General features: G+C 38.0%; 1 protein-coding gene across 7 annotated transcripts in view; it reads left to right on the top strand.

The window, feature by feature from the left end:
- LOC105465718 (RALBP1 associated Eps domain containing 1) overlaps positions 1-18,387 on the top strand; it is an 87,255-nt gene that overhangs the window by 26,523 nt on the left and 42,345 nt on the right. For all 7 annotated transcript variants that reach the window (XM_011714303.3, XM_011714299.3, XM_011714298.3 and 4 more), the window contains exon 2: positions 16,687-16,810. In XM_011714303.3, coding sequence (XP_011712605.1) covers positions 16,687-16,810 — 124 coding nt within the window. The remainder of the gene's footprint in view (positions 1-16,686; positions 16,811-18,387) is intronic.

The following is an 18,387-nucleotide window of genomic DNA, read 5'->3' as shown; positions in this document are numbered from 1 at the left end:
ACTTAGAAGTTTGTTCTTTAAAATATAATAAAACTATAGGGAACTGTACTTTAGGACTGCTAATCTGTGTAGGAGTCGAGGAGGACCGCAGAAGAATTTATCGTAAATAACATTTCATTCATCGAACCAACAAATATATATTGACACTGTGCTTTAGGAGTTGCTCTAGGTGCTGGGAATATAAGAGGCCTTCCTTATTCTCTGGACTATCATTCTTTTGGGAGAAACACGATAAATAACAGTAGAGTGCTCAAGGAAGGCCTCTGAAAGCATGACATTTAAGGTGAAGCCTGAATGACAGAAGAGGTCTGAGGGGAAAACATACTGAAGATACAGCAAGTGCAAAGCGGTCTTGACTTACTGAAGAAAGAAGAGGTATTTTAGAATTCTTGTATTATTTATGCTATTGGAATATGTATTTAAGGGCTTTACTGACATACTGGTGAAGGATGAAATAATGTATTTTTTAGTAATTAATTTCCCTTGGTGACTACTCAGTTGTCTTAATACCTTGAGTCATTTTGCCAGATAACAAGATCTTTTATAAAGCTATTTTATATATATATACACACACATATACACACACACACACACATATATATACACACACACACTATATAATAATTCCTCGATGGCCTTAGAATAATTTTTTTTCTGGGCACCCAGTGTCTTAGGCAGCTGGAACTCTCTAGGACCATTATATATTTGGGAAGGCAGGTTAATATATAATAATGCCTGTATGTAAGATCTTTCATGAAACTTGGTCTTACCCTTCTTTCCCACCCTGCCCTTAACCTACTTGCTAAAGGACACAAAGGGACATTATTGCAGTCTTGCCATTTATTTTATTGCCATTTTTCCAGTATTACGAATACCTTTGGGACAGAACATGCAAATAGGTGGTCCAAGTGTTATGTTTGGTCTGCATACTTTTAAAAGATGATTTTGAGTCCACACTAGCATTTGAAAGTGGGAATATATTATAGAAAATTCTGTGTATCCAACCCTACAAAAATCTCTTCATGGCGTCTTTAGGCAAGTATTCTTCAATAGCAGCAGTCAGCTAGAGTTGAACAGCAGCTGCTTCCTTTACACCTGCACTCCATAGTTCACTACTTTCCTCACCTTGCCAGTTTCACTAATTCATATTAATTGCTTGCTCCCATAAGACATGGTTTTCAGTGGCTGCTTTAAGGGAGGTGTAGTACACAGTGGTGGGATCAAAACCAAGAATTCCTTTTATCACTGTCCTCTGTTTTCACTCTGTGATAGCATTTCTCAAAGTATGGTCTCCAGACCCTGGTCTGTGAGGTCCAAGTTATTTTCATAACAATAGTATTATTAATTACCTTTTTTACTGCGCTGACACTTGCATTGATGGTATAAAAGTCATGGCAGATAAAACTTTTGGTTTCTTGGCACAAATCAAGGCGTAGCACCAGACTGTGCTAATATTGTATGCTGGACTGCCAAGCAGTTTTACTTAAGAAAGCGCTTTGAGCCGGGTGTGGTGGCTCACGCCCAGCACTTTGGGAGGCGGAGGCGGGTGGATCATGAGAGGTCAGGAGATCGAGACCATCCTGGCTAACACGATGAAACCCTTTCTCTACTAAAAAGTACAAAAAATTAGCCGGGCGTGGTGGCGTGTGCCTGTAATCCCAGCTACTTGGGAAGCTGAGGTGGGAGAATGGCGTGAACCTGGGAGGCAGAGCTTGCAGTGAGCTGAGATCGCACCACTGCACTCCAGCCTGGGCGACAAAAAAATAATGCCATTTGAGTAGCAATAAAAATTACTAATTTTATTAAAATTTGACCCTAAGCATACATCTTTTTAATATTTTATGTGATAAAATGCTAAATGTGAATAAAACACTTCAGTTCCATAATGCCTGTCTTGAGAAGTACTTACATTATTGTGTGTGTCGAGAGCTAAAGTAACTACTTTTTTCATGAACATCATTTTTCTTGAAAGAATAGCTGACTTAAGTATTGGGCAGACAGGTTCTTGAAAATGAAGGAAGTGAGCCTGCCATTTAAGGAAAACAGGTGATGTTCTTTGTTGCTAATGATAAAATTCAAGCTTTCCATTGAAAATTATAATTTTAAAGAACTTTTATCTGCTACCATGTACAGATACTTCCCAACACTTAATGACTTTTCTGGTGAGATCAGTGGTGATATTAACAAAAATATGTCACATTTAGAAAAGTTTGTTGATATGGTTTAGGATTTATATTGAAATTAACCTTTAAGTACCACTTGTTGAATTTTGATGTAGTATCAAAAAATAATAATCAAAATTACCTAAAAAGCTATCTAAATACTCCTTTTCCAGCATGTATCTGTGCGAAGTGTGCATTTTCTCTACACTTTAAACGAAGCAGTGTATCACAATAAATTGAATAAAAAGGCAGATAAGAGAACCTTTTCCTAAGCTAGACATTAAGGAAATTTCCACATTTGTAAAATAATACACTCTTCTCACTTGTTTTTTTTTTTTTTTTTTTTTCCAGTTTTGGAGAATAGTTATTTGTATAAAACTGTGTTATATGTAATAGGATTATTGTTTTATGTGAATTTATTGATACTTTTTGATTTCCCGTTTTAAATTCTCATATGGTAATATCAATAAATATAACCCATAAAAACAAGAACTTAGGGAATGGAGTCCTCAATAGTTTTTTAAAGTATGTGTAAGGGATCCTAAGACCAAAATTACTAAGAATCACTGCTCTAGAGTCTACAACATTGAATCCCAAAGTGTTTTATATAAAGCATCTGATACATGGACCATTGATTCTAAAGCATTTTTGTAGGTATTAAACCAAAAGGGGGTTTGTTTCTAGATGGTAGGATTTTTTAAAATTACGTCTTGTGGGCTAAAAATGCATTCTGAAATCTCCAAAGAGGCTGTTATATACCTCAGCTTACTCGACTACAACTTTAACTGGACTGATGTTGTTTGGAATACATTTTGAAACTACTGCTCCATAAGCAAGCACCGTTGAAGTTTTGTCTATTTATGTCTTGGAGGCATATGGGAACAGGGAGTCTTCATACTGCCCTGGCATTGAATCCTAACTCTGCCACTTACTAGCCTCAGTTTTCTTTACTATGAACTGGGGAAAATGCTAGCCAACATTATCGGATTGTTCGGAGCATTAAGTAGAGTAACAAGTAAACACTCCTAATAATAGGTATTTGCTATAATTGTTCCCTCCTTTATTGTAGATGTGAATCTTCATTACAAGGATTCCCATGTTACTTAAGCTAGTGAGTCAGAATTGTGTGACCTAGTCTAACAAGTTAGTAGAACAATAGAAGTTATATAGTGATTGGCTAGCCAGTGTTGTACATTTATAAGTCGATCAGACTAGGCTTTTAAGCCACCAAAAAACATAGCATGCTCACTGACCCAGTTCCATTTGAACTGAATAATTTTTATGAAAATGAAAGCAGTAGAATAAACTTCTCATTTTTAACTTGTTAATGACTGAAAAGGGAAGATCCTAATTTTGATTCCATTTTGTTATATTAAACTCATTCATAAAATTTCATTTTGGAAAGGATGTTGGCAGCTTATCTCAGTGTGGTGTATAGTTCCAGTACATTTGTCATCGTGTCTTTTGAGTTTTTTTGTTTTGTGATTCAGGTCATGGATTCAGGCGCTTAAACGTAATTGGACATCTACTTGACTTTGGTCTTTTCTATTTTTTTTTTTTTTTTTTTGTCTTTGGTCTTTTCTCACCTGGAATAAGAAGTCACTTCTGTGTACCTTTATTGTTCTTAGCATTCCCTGCAGTCTCATTCTGAGCATAGGAACAGAGAGCCTCATTATGCATTTAACCAGTCTTGCTGTCACTATGTGCAAGACACTGAAAAATCAAAACATGCTTCAGGACTTCTTGAGGGTACTTGTCCTGAGGAAGCTGACATTATCCTGGCAAAAAGACTAGGTACAGCATGTCATGGTGGAAGAAGAAAGGCATACATTTTTATTATAACTCTGCCCTTTATTGGGCCCTCTGGCCTTAGGCAAGTTGCTTTTCTCTTTTTTCCTCAGTAAAATGATAGTACCAATTCCACTCCATTATTTTTAAGAATTAGATGGGAACACCTTGAGTGTTCAGCACTGTGTCTAGCAGTGTGTGTGCTCGATGAATGTTCACCTCCCCCCCATTTTTGTATTTCTGGAAATAAAAATAGATTGCTCATGTAGTTTGCTCCTTGGAGATTTCTTTGGGTCCTTATTAAAGAACTAGTCTTGTTTTATAGTTTTAAAAACTCTTTTTTTTTTTTTTTTTTTTGAGACGGAGTCTTGCTCTGTTGCCCAGGCTGGAGTGCAGTGGCGCAATCTCTGTTCACTGCAAGCTCCGCCTCCCGGGTTTACGCCATTCTCCTGCCTCAGCCTGACAAGTAGCTGGGGTTACAGGCGCCCGCCACCACGCCCGGCTAAATTTTTTGTATTTTTAGTAGAGACGGGGTTTCACGGTGTTAGCCAGGATGGTCTCGATCTCCTCATCTCGTGATCCGCCCGTCTCGGCCTCCGGAAGTGCTGGGATTACAGGCGGGCTCATTTCTGTTTTTAAGTCTGTGGCATGCAAGGCAAAAGGACAACACCTAGAGACTGCTGCTAGAGCAAAAAACGATAGTTTGGCAATAACAAAAAAGTCACAGATTATTACAAAGAACAATACAAAAACTCTGTTAATAGTGTTATTATGTGAAAAAAAAAATTCCACTTTTTTTTTTTTTTTTTTTTTTTTTGAGACAGAGTCTTGCTCTGTCCGCCAGGCTGGAGTGCAGTGGAGCGATCTTGGCTCACTGCAAGCTCCGCCTCCTGGGTTCATGCCATTCTCCTGCCTCATCCTCCTGAGTAGCTGGGGCTACAGGCGCCCACCACCTCGTCTGGCTAATTTTTTTTGTATTTTTAGTAGAGACGGGGTTTCACCGTGTTAGCCAGGGTGGTCTCGATCCCCTGACCTTGTGATCCGCCTGCCTGGGCCTCCCAAAGTGCTGGAATTACAGGCATGAACCACCGCGCCCGGCCACATTCCACTTTTTTTTTAAGGCCTGGAGTACATAATTGCAGTATCCTACAATGTACTATGTTTTCAAAATTTGCATTGTCAAAAATCTATATGCTTTTGTTCTCACTCATAAGTGGGAGTTGAACCATGATAACACCTGGACACAGAGAGGGCAACAACACACACCACAGCCTGTTGGAGGGTGGGGGGCGAGGGGAGGGAACTTAGAGGACAGGTCAATAGATGCAGCAAACCACCATGGCACACGTATACCTATGTGACAAACCTGCACGTTCTGCCATGTATCCTGAAACTTAAAGTAAAAATGGTTTCCATAAAAATAATTGCTGCTCATGGTTTTAAAAAGTCAGATAGTTCACAAGAACTTACAATAAAAGCAACCATTTCCTCTACATTCCCCTTTCCTGTACTACTTAGTGTTGTTTCCTGCAAAACCACTTCAAACTTTATTAAACTTTCTTCAGTGATTACTTCCATATCTCTTAAAACCCCACTTTATCTAGATTCATCAGTTATAGACATTATCCAAATATAGGAAGTAAATGAAGATTTCATTCAAGTTACTTCTCTGTATTCCCTCAAATTTCATGTCAGGTCCTCTGTTACCTTTGAAACTTTTCTTTCTTCTTGTCCTGTTGATGCGTATTTTAAGTTGAGAATGTGAGCCAATGCCTTTTCCTTTCACCTTTCTTATACTTCTGCTTGGTTTCTTAGCAGTACTTTCACATATGTAATATTAACATTTATATTGTTCTGTAACCATAATTAATTGTTTAATATGTTTTGACTTTAGGTTGAATATAAAAGTTGAAAATGAACCAAAAATATTCATGCGATGACTATATAAATATTTTCATGGCAGAGCTGGGTATTCAGTAGTGTACTATGCTTACAGCTTTTCTGCTGGGTTTCTTAACTGTCTTTCCTTTTTTCTCACACTGTTTGCCTTCATAGCCGTTGAGTTCTTCTTCCTCTTTATTTTTCCTTAAGCTTCCTCCTGGAGACTTCTGTCATTGTCCTTTGATCTGCAGTGGTGGCTCTGTAGGCTGGTTGTGTAGCTGACATCCTGCAACTTTTTTTCTTTGCTTTCTTGGCATGTATCTACTTTTCCTGGAAGCTGTGTCTTCACACTTTACTGAATAACATTCTTCAATATTTTTCCAAGAATGGGTTCATAGGAGATAAACATTTAAAGATTTCTGACTGGTTGAAAGTGTCCATTCTTTCCATAATCTTGATGATAGTTTGGATAGAATTCTAGGTTGAAAATTTTTTTTTCTTAGAACTCTCTGGATATTACTTTATTGTTTTCTGATATTCAGTGTTACTGCTAAGTCTGATTCCAGTTTACTCGATATTTCTTACATGATTAACACTTCTCTGCCATCTCTAATGTTCTCCCCCATCTCTAAATGTTTTAGGATCTTTGTTTTCTCCTTGCTGTTCTGAAGTTCACAATAATGTGTTTAGGAATTTTTTGGTTCATTTTGAACACTCAGTGGATCTTCACAGTCTGAAAACTTGTGTCCTTTAGCTTTGGGCAAAATCTCTTTAATTATTTACTCTTCTGTTTTCTCTGTATTCTTTGTAAGACCTTTTTTAAATAAAAATTTGGTCCTTCTAGATGAATTCTTTATTTTTTTTTGTATTTTTCTAATTTACCTTTAATCTTCCTACTTCTGGAGACATTTTTCTCTATTTTATCTTCCAGTGTTTCTATTGAACTTTGTATATTTCAAGATACCTTGCTCTCTGATTGTTCTTTTAACATAGTATCTTGTTCTTGTTTTACGAGTGGAGTATTTTCTAAAATCTATCAGAGAATATGCACTGGAGTATTTTTAAGGTTCTTTCCCTCTGTGTGGTTTTTTTTTTCTGTTCGTAAATTTGGCAGCCCTCTTCAACTTTATAGGCTTTCCCAGATGCTTTTTGAGCTTTGGTAAGCTGTTCATATTTACGGATGAGACAATAGAAAAACCGACTGAGTTCTGTGTACTTGGGTGTCGCTTATCTTTTTTTGAAGGGCTGGGGAATAGCTTCTTAAAAGGCTGTCTTACTTTAGGTGGGGTGGGTCAGGTGCTGATCCTTAATTGGGATTAGTAAGTTCTGGAAAGACTTAACAGGGGCAACAACAAAGTCTATACCAGCTGTCCTAGTTTTTCTCTAACATTTCATTCTTTTAGACATACCACCATCCGGTGCTTGTTTGTCTGTTTGCTTTTGTTTAGAGGGTAGGGTATGGTTGCTAGTATCTGTGAGCAGCAGTAGAAATGGGGATCTTTATTCTCTGTCCTAGTCCCATCCCTAGTCATACCTAGGATTTCTGGGTGAGTCTCTGAATTTTGTTGGGCAAATTGGTTCTTCTCCATGGGTATTCTTGGCACTCATTTCTTCCACCTTACTTCATTAGTCACTATTCTGTTTTCTAATTGCAAAAAATTATTGAAATTTTCTGTCAGCTAACTTCCCCTTTATTATTGTGGGTTTATTCCCTTACTGTCGTTTTTAATGAGAGTCCTGAAGGGAGAGCAGGTAAAATCCTGGGCTCAGAAGTTGCAAATGCTTAGGAAGACATGAGAGCATCTATTTTAGAAGGCTTTCCATCAGAAATTATAACACTCATATTAGTGCGTAAAGGCATTAACTCTTGGCTCTCAAGAAAATGTGGTTTTCAAAAATGACTTAGTCTTTGAAGTCTCTAACTATATAAAGTCCACTATGATCAGGGTATTAAATGGAAAGTAATAATGATATTTCTGGGCCAGATACTTGTTGAAATGCTTTATTGAATACAGTCTCATTGAATGCTCATAGCAACTGCATGAGGTAGTGTATTATTTTCCTCAGTTAATATATGAGGGAACTGAGGCATAGTAAAGTTGGGTTCTTGCTGAAGTACTGTATGAACAACATAAAACATGATCTCCTAGCCGTGTTGATCTGTACAGGAGTCAAGTGAACTACAGTCTAGTTTATCTTTTTTCCTAGAAGTTAGTGGCTTTTTGGTAAATATTATGGAATGAAACATTGAGAAAAGAAGTACTGACTTCTCTAGGCTGATACTCCTTGGTAAAGCCAGTAAAGTTAAGGAAAACATTAACTTTCCTCTCTTGTCTCAGACCACAGAGCCAGGATTTTGTGCTGGTCAGTTAGATGTAATACTCACTTACAGTTTTTAGTACTTGACTGTTACTTACACACACACAACTTTGTTTTGTTTTTGTTTTTTTGGGGGGGGGGACGGAGTCTTGCTCTGTTGCCCATGCTGGAGTGCAGTGGCGTGATCTCATCTCACTGCAAGCCCCGCCTCCCAGCTTCATGCCATTCTCCTGCCTTGGCCTCCTCCCGAGTATCTGGGACTACAGGCACCCACCACCACGCCCGGCTAATTTTTTTTTGTATTTTGAGTAGAGACGGGGTTTCACTGTGTTAGCCAGGATGGTCTCGATCTCCTGACCTCATGATCCAACCGTCTCAGCCTCCCAAAGTGCTGGGATTACAGACATGAGTCACCGCGCCTGTCCTTTTTTTTTTTTTTTAATTTCAAGAGATGGGGTTTCATTCTGTTGCCCAAGCTGGAGTATAGTAGCATGGTTCCTAGGTCACTGTAGTCTGGAGCTCCTGGGCTCAAGTGATCTTCCCACCTCAGCTTCCCTAGTAGCTAGCACTACAGGTGTGCCATCACACCCAGCTTTTACATATATATATATTTATTTCTTGTAGAAACAAGGTGTCACCATGTTGCCCAGGCTGATCTTGAAATGCTGGCCTCAAGCAATCCTCCTGCCTCAGCAAAATATTGGGATTACAGGCATGAGCCATTGTACCTGGTGGACTGTGGTGGAAAGCATATTCCATTTCTAGAGATTTGTTCTATAGTTGTACAAGTGCACAAAGACATGCACAGAATTGTTTACGATATTATTTGTAATAGAACACTGGGAAAACCTAAATATCCATCAATAGGAGATTGGTTAATTTGTGATAGGCACATCCATCCACACGATGAAATGCTTTATAAAAAAATGAGATGTATGCAGATAGAGAAAGATCTTTGAGTAATACATGAAAAAAATCATGTACAGTGACCCTACTTGTGTAAGATGTGTGCTTGTGTGTTTGTATACATGTAGAAAAAAATTAGAATATATGAAAGGAAGTGTTCCTTTAAGTTTACCAATGTGGTAGGTTTATTACAAGTTGCTTTCAGATTTATATTGCATAGCTAATAGGATACCTCGGGATTAAAAAGTTACCTGTCTTATGTAATCACCTTTTATTTTCATTTTATTTAAAATAATTAATAATTGTATATATTCCTGGGATACATAGCGATGTTTCAAATATATAATGCGAGCTTGTCCAGCTTGCAGCCCACAAGCTGCGTGTGGCCCAGGATAGCTTTGAATGCAGCCCAACACAAATTAGTAAACTTTCTTAAAACATCATGAGATTTTTTGTGTGTGTGATTCTTTTTTTTTTTAAGCTCATCAGCTATTGTTAGTTTTAGTGTATTTTATATATGGCTCAAAACAGTTCTTCTTCCAGTGTGGCCCAGGGAAGCCAAAAGATTGGATACCCCTAATATAACGTATAGTGATGAAATCAGGGTAATTAGCATATCCATCATCTCAAACATTTATCATTTCTTTGTGTTAGGAACATTCAATATCCTTCTCCTAGCTATGTGAAACTATATATTATTGTTAACTGTGGCCATCCTAGAGTGGTAGAACTTATTCCTCCTATCTAGTTGTAATTTTGTATCCCTTAACAAATCTCTCCTTATTCCTCTGTTTGTCTACCCTTCCTAGCATGTGGTATACTCTGTTCGCCGTTTTGCTTCTGTGAGATCAGGTTTTTTTTTTTTTTTTTCATAGCGTCCACGTATGAGTTTAACTTTCTGTTCCCTGGCTTTTATTTCACCTAACATAATGTCCTCCAGTTCCATCCATGTTGCCATGAATGACAGGATTTCATTCTTTTTTATGGCTGAATAGTATTCCATGGCATATTATAGCACATTTTCTTTATCCACTTATCTGTTGTTGGACATCTGAATTAATTTCATATCTTGGCTATTGTGAATAGTACCACAGTAAACATGGGGGTACAATGGCTCTCTGATACGATGATTTCTTTCCTTTGGATAAATTCTCAGTAGTAGGATTGCTGGTAGTTCTATTTGTAGCTTTTTGAGGGACTTCATACTGTTCTCCATAGTGGTTATAACTAGTTTGCATTCCCACCAGAAGTAGATGAGTTCCCTTTTTTCTGCATCCTCACCAGCATTTGTTTTTGTTTGTTTGTTTGTTTTTATAATAGCCAGCCTACCTGGGGTGAGATGATACCTCATTGTGGTTTGATTTGCATTTCCCTGATGATTAGTAGTGATGAGCAGGTTTTCACATATTTGTTGACCATGCATATGACTTGCTTTGAGAAATGTCTTTTGGGATCATTTGCCCATTTTTAAATCAGTTTTTTATTTATTTTTTGCTGTTGAGATATTTCAGCTCCTTGTATATTTTAGATATTAATCTCCTGTTGAATGGTTAGTGTCCAGATATTTTCTTCCATTCTGTAAGTTGTCTTTTACTCTGTTGATTGCTTTCTTTGCTGTGCAGAAGTTTTTAGTTTGATACAATCCCATTTGTTTATTTTTGCTTTTGTTGCCTATGCTTTTGAGGTCTTATTTATAAAATATTTGCCCATACTGATGTACTGAAGCATTTCCTATATGTTTTCTTCTAGTAGTTTTATTATTTGGGGTGCTGTATTTAGGTATTAGATGCATTTTGAGTTGATTTTTATATAGGGTAAGAGGTAGGCATCTAATTGCATTCATAAAATATGTAATTTGGCCCGGTGTGGTGGTTCATACCTGTAATCCCAGCACTATGGGAAGCCGAGGTGGGCAAATCACCTGAGGTCGGGAGTTTGAGACGAGCCTGACCAACATGGAGAAACCCCATCTCTACTATAAATACAAAATTAGCCAGGCATGGTGGAGCGTGCCTGTAATCCCAGCTACTCGGGAGTCTGAAGCAGGAGAATCACTTCAACGCAGGAGGTGGAGGTTGCATTGAGCTGAGATTGCGCCACTGCATTCCAGCCTGGGTGACAAGAGCGAAACTCCGTCTCAAAAAAAAAAAAAAAAAAAACCTCTCTCTCTCTCTCTCTCTCATATGGATATCCAGTTTTCCCAGCACTGTTTGTTGAAGAGACTGTCCTTTCCCCAGTGAATGTTCTTGGCACCTTTGTCAAAAATCAGTTGGCTGTAGGCTGAGTGTGGTGGCTTATGCCTGTAATTCTAGCACTTTGGGAAACTGAGTCAGGCGGATCACATGAGGTCAGGAGATCAAGACCAGCCGGGCCAACATGGTGAAACTACGTCTCTACTAAAAATACAAAAATTAGCCAGGGGTGTTGGTGGACACCTGTAATCCCAGCTACTCAGGAGGCTGAGGCAGGAGAATTGCTTGTACCCAAGAGGTGGAGGTTGCAGTCAGCCAAGATCGCACCGTTGCACTCCAGCTCTAGGTGACAGAGCAAGACTCCGTCTCGGGCGGGGGGCGGGGAAAGAAAAAAACTACTGATTTTTGTATATTGGTTTTGTTATCTTGCAACTTTACTGAATTTATCAGATCTGAGGGTTTTTTGGTAGAGTCTTTAGATTTTTCCATTTATATAAGATCATGTCATCTGCAAACAGGGACAGTTTGACTTCTTCCTTTGGACGCCCTTTCTTTCTCTTGCCTAATTGCCCTGGCTAGGAGGAATTGTTACGTCTGATGGGGAATATAGGAACTTTAAATTCTATATCCTTAACTACTATTTTATTTTACCATGAGCATGTATATTTTATAACATTAAAAAAAAAAGCATGATAGTTTCCAGTATTATAGCAACAATCACCAACTGGCCTTTGGTGATTTAGATTTCCTTGGTGAGTTAGAAATCTAATGGGAACAGTTTGGGAATCTGTATCCTAACAGGTATTTCTTTTTTTTTTTTGAGACGGAGTCTCGCTCTGTCACCCAGGCTGGAGTACAGTGGCACGATCTTGACTCACTGCAACCTCCACCTCCTGGGTTTAAGTGATTCTCCTGCCTCAGCCTCCCGAGTAGTTGGGATTACAGGCGTGCACCACCACACCTGGCTAATTTTTGTATTTTTAGTAGAGGCGGGGTTTCACCACGTTGGTCAGGCTGGTCTCGATCTCCTGACCTCGTGATCCGCCCGCCTCAGCCTTCCAAAGTGCTGGGATTACAGGCGTGAGCCACCGCTCCCGATCCTAACAGGTATTTCAAGTGGTCCCCATGGTCAGATAACTGTGCTAGAGAAAGAGTGAACTGCATACAAATATGCATAATTAAGATTAAGAGGAAATTACCATAAAAGGAAATTAAAAGAATGGGATTGCTTTGAATGATGCTCAACTAAGAAATTGTAAAATTTGGAGATGATAAATGATTCTCTAGGAAATTATCAAATCGTAGAGATAGTAAACCTAGCTTATTTCAGATAGAATGGAAGAAACTGAAAAACATATGAGAGCTATTGCCTCACCTGTATCACTGGTGAATTATTTCAAATCTTCATGAAACACCTAATTCCTAATCTATTTAAAGTATTTCAGAGCAGAGAGAAAAAAGTAGTTTGCAAGTTCTGCTGAAAAAGCCAGTATAACACCAACTCCAAAGCATGGCAAAGATTATGTATGCTTTGAAACTTAATTATTCTAAGATTGTGGTTAAAATATTTTATAAGTATTATTTGGGAAAGTAATACACCACGTCTAAATGAAATTCATTCCACGAATCAAAGGATGGTTCTATGTTAGGAAATCTGTTAATATACTTACTTATATCTTAATATACTTAGTAATATCAGTGGGCCAAAGAGAAAATTATGATCTTTTAGTTTTCTGCACAAAATCCACATATGATAAAATTAACATCTTTAAGTGGTTTTTGAAAATATAAAACCCAAAACAAGATTCTTAGAAGAACAGAACTAGAACTAGCTTTTTGTTTGTTTTGTTTTGAGACGGAGTTTCCCCCTTGTTGTCCAGGCTGGAGTGTAATGGCACAATCTTGGCTCACTGCAACCTCTGCCCCCCGGGTTCAAGTGATTCCCCTGCCTCAGCCTCCTGAGTAGCTGGGATTAGAGGCGTGTGAGGCATGTGCCACCACACCCAGTGGTAATTTTGTATTTTTAGTAGAGACAAGGTTTCTCCATGTTGGTCAGGCTGAACTCGAACTCCTGACCTCGTGATCCGCCCGCCTCGGCTCCCAAAGTGCTGTGATTACAGGCGTGAGCCACCGCTCCCGGCCTTAAGAGTTTCTTTAACCAAAGGTGTTGGCAGAGTGTTAGCCGGTATCATGCTTAATGATAAAACACTAGAAGTGATCTTGTTAAAGTTTGGAACAAGACCATAAATCAATTGCTATCCCAAATAAAATCTCAGTTTATTCTGACAAATGATTCTAAGGATTATTTAGAAGAATAAATATATGAGGATAATTCAGAAATTTCTAAACAGCAAAAAAATCGAGGGTGGACTAATCCTATCAGATGTTTAAATATTATAAAGCTAAAGTAATTAAAACACTGGGTTACAGCTCCAGGACTAGCATACAAAACTGTAACATAAGGAGCCCAGAAATAAACACATGTAAATATAGGAGTTGCTTTTCAAGTTAATGGAGAAAAGAGTTTTTTAATAAATGGTTAACTTTTTCTTTTTTTTGCGGGGGAGACAGAGTCTTGTTCTGTTGCCCAGGCTTAAGTGAAGTAGCACCATCATAGCTTACTGCAGCCTCAAACTTGTAGGCAAAAGTGATCCTCCCACCTCAGCCTCCTGAGTAGTTGGGACTACAGGCATGTGCCACCACATCCAGTTAATTTTTAACTCAATTTTTTTTTCATATAGATGAGATCTCACCATGTTGCCAGGGCTGGTCTTGAACTCCTCCTGGCCTCAAGCAGTCCTCCTACCTTGGCCTCCCAGAGTGTTGCAATTACAGGCATGACCCACTGCTCCTGGCCTCAATGGTTAACTATTGAGGAGGATCAAAAGGATATCTGGTTTGCTTCTCATTCCAAAATAAATTCCAGTTTTGTCAGATTTGGATATTTTCAATATTAATCATAAACATTCTAGAAGAAAACATGTATAAAGACCTTTTTTCTAAGTCTAGCAAACTCAAAAGTCCTAAAAGGGGGAAATTATAAGCTTGTATAAAAATTGAAAATTCTGTATCACCAAAACAGCTTTTTTGGAAAAAACAGGTAAACTAGAAAACAACGTGTACAGTATGATCTGGCTTCTGCCTAAGTCATCAGCTCCATCTGCTGCATTCCCTCCTCCCCATCAATCCTACACACACTTAAACTACACACACTTACAGCTACACTCCGGTCTTTCCTTCCTGAGGGTGCTCAGTAAATAGTCATTGAATAAATGAATTAATTCTGTGAGAGTTTGCAGGTCAATATGTATGATATAATAAAACCTTTTTTTAATGAGACGGAGTTTCAGTCTGTCACCCAGTCTGGAGGGCAGTGGCTTGATCTCGGCTCACTGCATCCTCCACCTCCTGGGTTCAAATAATCCTCCCACCTCAGCCTCCCGAGTAGTTAGAATTACCAGTGTACACCACCACACCTGGCTAACTTTTGTATTTTTAGTAGAGATGGATTTCACCATGTTGGCCAGACTGGTCTTGAAATCTTTTTTTTTTTTTCTGAGATAGAGTCTTGCTCTGTCGCCCAGGCTGGAGTGCAGTGGCATGATCTCAGCTCACTGCAAGCTCCACCTCCCGGGTTCACGCCATTCTCCTTCCTCAGCCTCCCGAGTAGCTGGGACTATAGGTGCCCACCACCACACCCGGCTAATTTTTTGTGTTTTTAGTAGAGATGGGGTTTCACCGTGTTAGCCAGGATGGTCTCGATCTCCTGGCCTCGTGATCCACCTGCTTCGGCCTCCCAGAGTGCTAGGATTACAGGCATGAGCCACCGCGCCCGGCCCAAGTGATTGGCCTGGGCCGCCTTGGCCTCCCAGAGTGCTGTGATTACAGGCATGAACCACTGTCCCCGGCCATAATAAAACTTCTTAAAATGAATAAAGAAGATTAACAATCCATTAAAAATTGCCAGAGAACAAGTTGGGCAAGTCAGGAAATTTTTTTGCATTTCTATGCAAATGACTAACAAATATAGAACTTTTAATAAATACCAATTAAAACAGCATTGAGATTCTGTCTCCCTCCTCATTTCTAACCATTTCCTTGGTGTCTTCCCAAAATGTCAACAAACCATACTGTGAACTCCTTTTAGGTCTTCCCTCTGTCTAGCAGATACCTGGCATACATTAGATGCATTGTTATATAAACAAAAGTATCTGAGATATGTAATGATCCTCTGCGAGGCGTCAAGTGGGCAGAAAAGAGTAGAGGATTGAGGCCGAGTGGCCTTCCTTTTTTAACTCTCCTTTTCCTCATAGTTCCCTTAATGGTGTAGCCTGCCTCTTTATTCTCTTAGCCCTTTTAAATTTCTTCAGAAGGACATGCTCCTTAGTGGCAGGAACAGGAACTTCTTTGAGTTCTGGTCAGCCAGCAAAAATGACTCTTTTTGTGTATGTAAACAAATGGTTATTATTGTTGTGATACAATTGCTTAATCATTAATAGGTGCTTTTTTTTGAAGTCCTGTGAATACTTTTCTTCGGACTTAATACCACAGCGTCTCAGATACTTTATCTTCCTTTGAGCGTTTTGGAAAAACAGACTAAAACTGCTCTCTCTATACAAAAATTTGTATTATTTGAAAAGATACAACAGGGATACTTAGTGTTTAAGATAAGATTATAATATCTGCATAATAGAAACCTCCAGCTTTTAGAGTTATAATTTTGTAATCTGAAATCCTATTTTTCGAATGTAATATTTACTTGCGCTAGCAAGTCTGGAAATACTTGTTGAAAGACTGGAATGATTAATGTAGATCCTTGAACACTTTCATGCTTTAAATAAAAGGACAGACAAATTTTGTTCATTTTAAAGAACAGCAGTGTAGCCATATTAAATACATTTGGAAAATAAGAGGGAAAAATCCAACTCTTAATCTCACCTAAAAAATTGTGATAGACTTTTTTTTAATAGTTTCCAAATTTGTGTTTTTATGGTTAAAATTATGTATATTGCCTTTCTTCCCCACTTGATGAATCCTTAGCATTTTTCCATGTTGTTACGTCATTTAAAGACTATCACTTTAAATGGCTGCATAATTGTCTCTTAGTCACATGGTTGTATTGTATGTGCAGTGCTTATGAAGAAGAGCGGGTGGTACGTTGTTTCTTTAAACATGTGACTCGTAACAAAAAATTTTTTCTAAGAGAATTGCTAATTGTATGGATTTTGATAAGTAGGCGAACGGTGACCTTACTGCAAAGCGGTGACTTTTTGTTTGTAAACATATGAACCTGAAACTTGAGGAAGTTGGTTGTCAGTTGTGTTAAACCATCTATTAGATAGATATTTTGAGACGTTACAAACAAGTTGGGTAGCTGCTTATTTTTGAAGGGAGAATTTTGTCGTGAATCTTAATGTTAACATTATGTTATCTTATAGATCATGGAGCTTTGTGGTGCAACAAGACTTGGTTATTTTGGAAGAAGTCAGTTCTACATTGCTTTGAAACTTGTAGCTGTTGCCCAGTCTGGTTTCCCTTTAAGAGTGGAAAGTATAAATACAGGTAAATATAGAGTACACTAGTAACTGAAAGAAAATAGGCTTCTATTACAAATGAAGTCAAGTCAATAGAACCCTTGTGTCTTTCTGATCTTATAGTGGCATTTGTGACCTTGAGTGAAGTGTCGTGACTTTATTCCCACTACCTTGCATTTCTCACTTGAAAATACTAGAAAAATATGTCTGTCTTTTATTACAGCATAGTATATGTACTTCATCTGTATTTGACTGTATGTACTGTTCAAATGGCAAATTTTTAAGAATTTACTAAAAGATGTTTAGAAATATTTTAAACGAATAGTTTTATTAAGGTAAATGATAAATTATAGTGACCATCTTCATATATAGCATCCCTGTTTTCTTCATTTCTAATAAAACAACATTATACTTTGTATTTTTGTTTGTTTGTTTGGGAAGGCTATGGAGGCTCCAGTTGAAATTAAGAAGTAACAGTTAACCTAAACTTTTTGATTGATAGAGACAATATTAAAATATTGGCAGACTAAAATCTAGTTTCAGACATCTGACCGCATTACAATTTTGTATTAGTCCGTTTTTACACTGCTATAAAGAAATCCCTGAGACTGGGTAATGTATAAACAAGAGAGGTTTAATTGACTCACTTCCGCATGACTTGGGAGGCCACAGGAAACCTACAGTCGTGGCAGAAGGTGAATGGAAAGCAAGGCATGTCTTACATGGCCACAGGAGAGAGAGAGAGAGCGCAAGGGGGAATTGCCACAGACATTTAAACCATCCGATCTCATGAGAACTCACTCACTATCACAAGAACAGCAATGGGGGAATTGCCCCCATGATCTGATCACCTCCCATGTGGGAATTACAATTCGAGATGAGATTTGGGTGGGAACACAGAGTCAAACCATATCAAAGTGTTACATCATCAGATAATTTGTTTTTCAAGTATTTAGAGACTTGTTGATGTGAAAGAAGATAGAAAGTCTACAAAGATAGGCACTTAAATGCAGAGGGTTCTTTCGTTTTTATAGAGTAAAGGGGAAAGAGAAAAATTAAGATTTTTAAAATAATCTGTACAGAAAAATTGCTGTAAAATTCTGTAAATATCCGAATTTGTAGAAATAGTTTTAAGTACCAGTTTAGTTTATTGGTCAGCGGAGGTTTTCATTGTAGACCTCTAGTTTCCCACACATCTTTCTTCTAGTGTTGGGAGTTTACATTCTTTTCAGGTAATTTTGAATTCTTTTACATGTATATTGAATAAGCTTAATAGTTTCCCTCCTTCATGTGGAGGTTCTAAAGAGAGACAGAGGTAATCATATAATGGAGGTAAGTACACTTTCCTCTGAAATGATTCTGTAGCTGTATTTTTTCTGGTCTAAAAGTATCACTTATGATTTACCTGCAAACAGTTTTTCAGTCCTTCCTCTTTCTCCTCTATTTAAAATTGAATGTAGAATAGAATACTGTGTACCATGTTTTTGGTAGGTGAACAGTAAGGTATTTTTAGGAATTTCTGCCATGAAAATTTATAAATCTAGTCTCAGACTTAGTGACATATTCTGTGTTTTACTTAGAGGTCTAAAAGCTTACTTTAAAGAC

The sequence above is a fragment of the Macaca nemestrina genome, chromosome 5, assembly GCF_043159975.1.
Source record: "Macaca nemestrina isolate mMacNem1 chromosome 5, mMacNem.hap1, whole genome shotgun sequence".
Classification (NCBI taxonomy): domain Eukaryota; kingdom Metazoa; phylum Chordata; class Mammalia; order Primates; family Cercopithecidae; genus Macaca; species Macaca nemestrina.
Note: the sequence above shows the minus strand (reverse complement) of the source record. Positions and strands in the feature narration are given on the sequence as shown.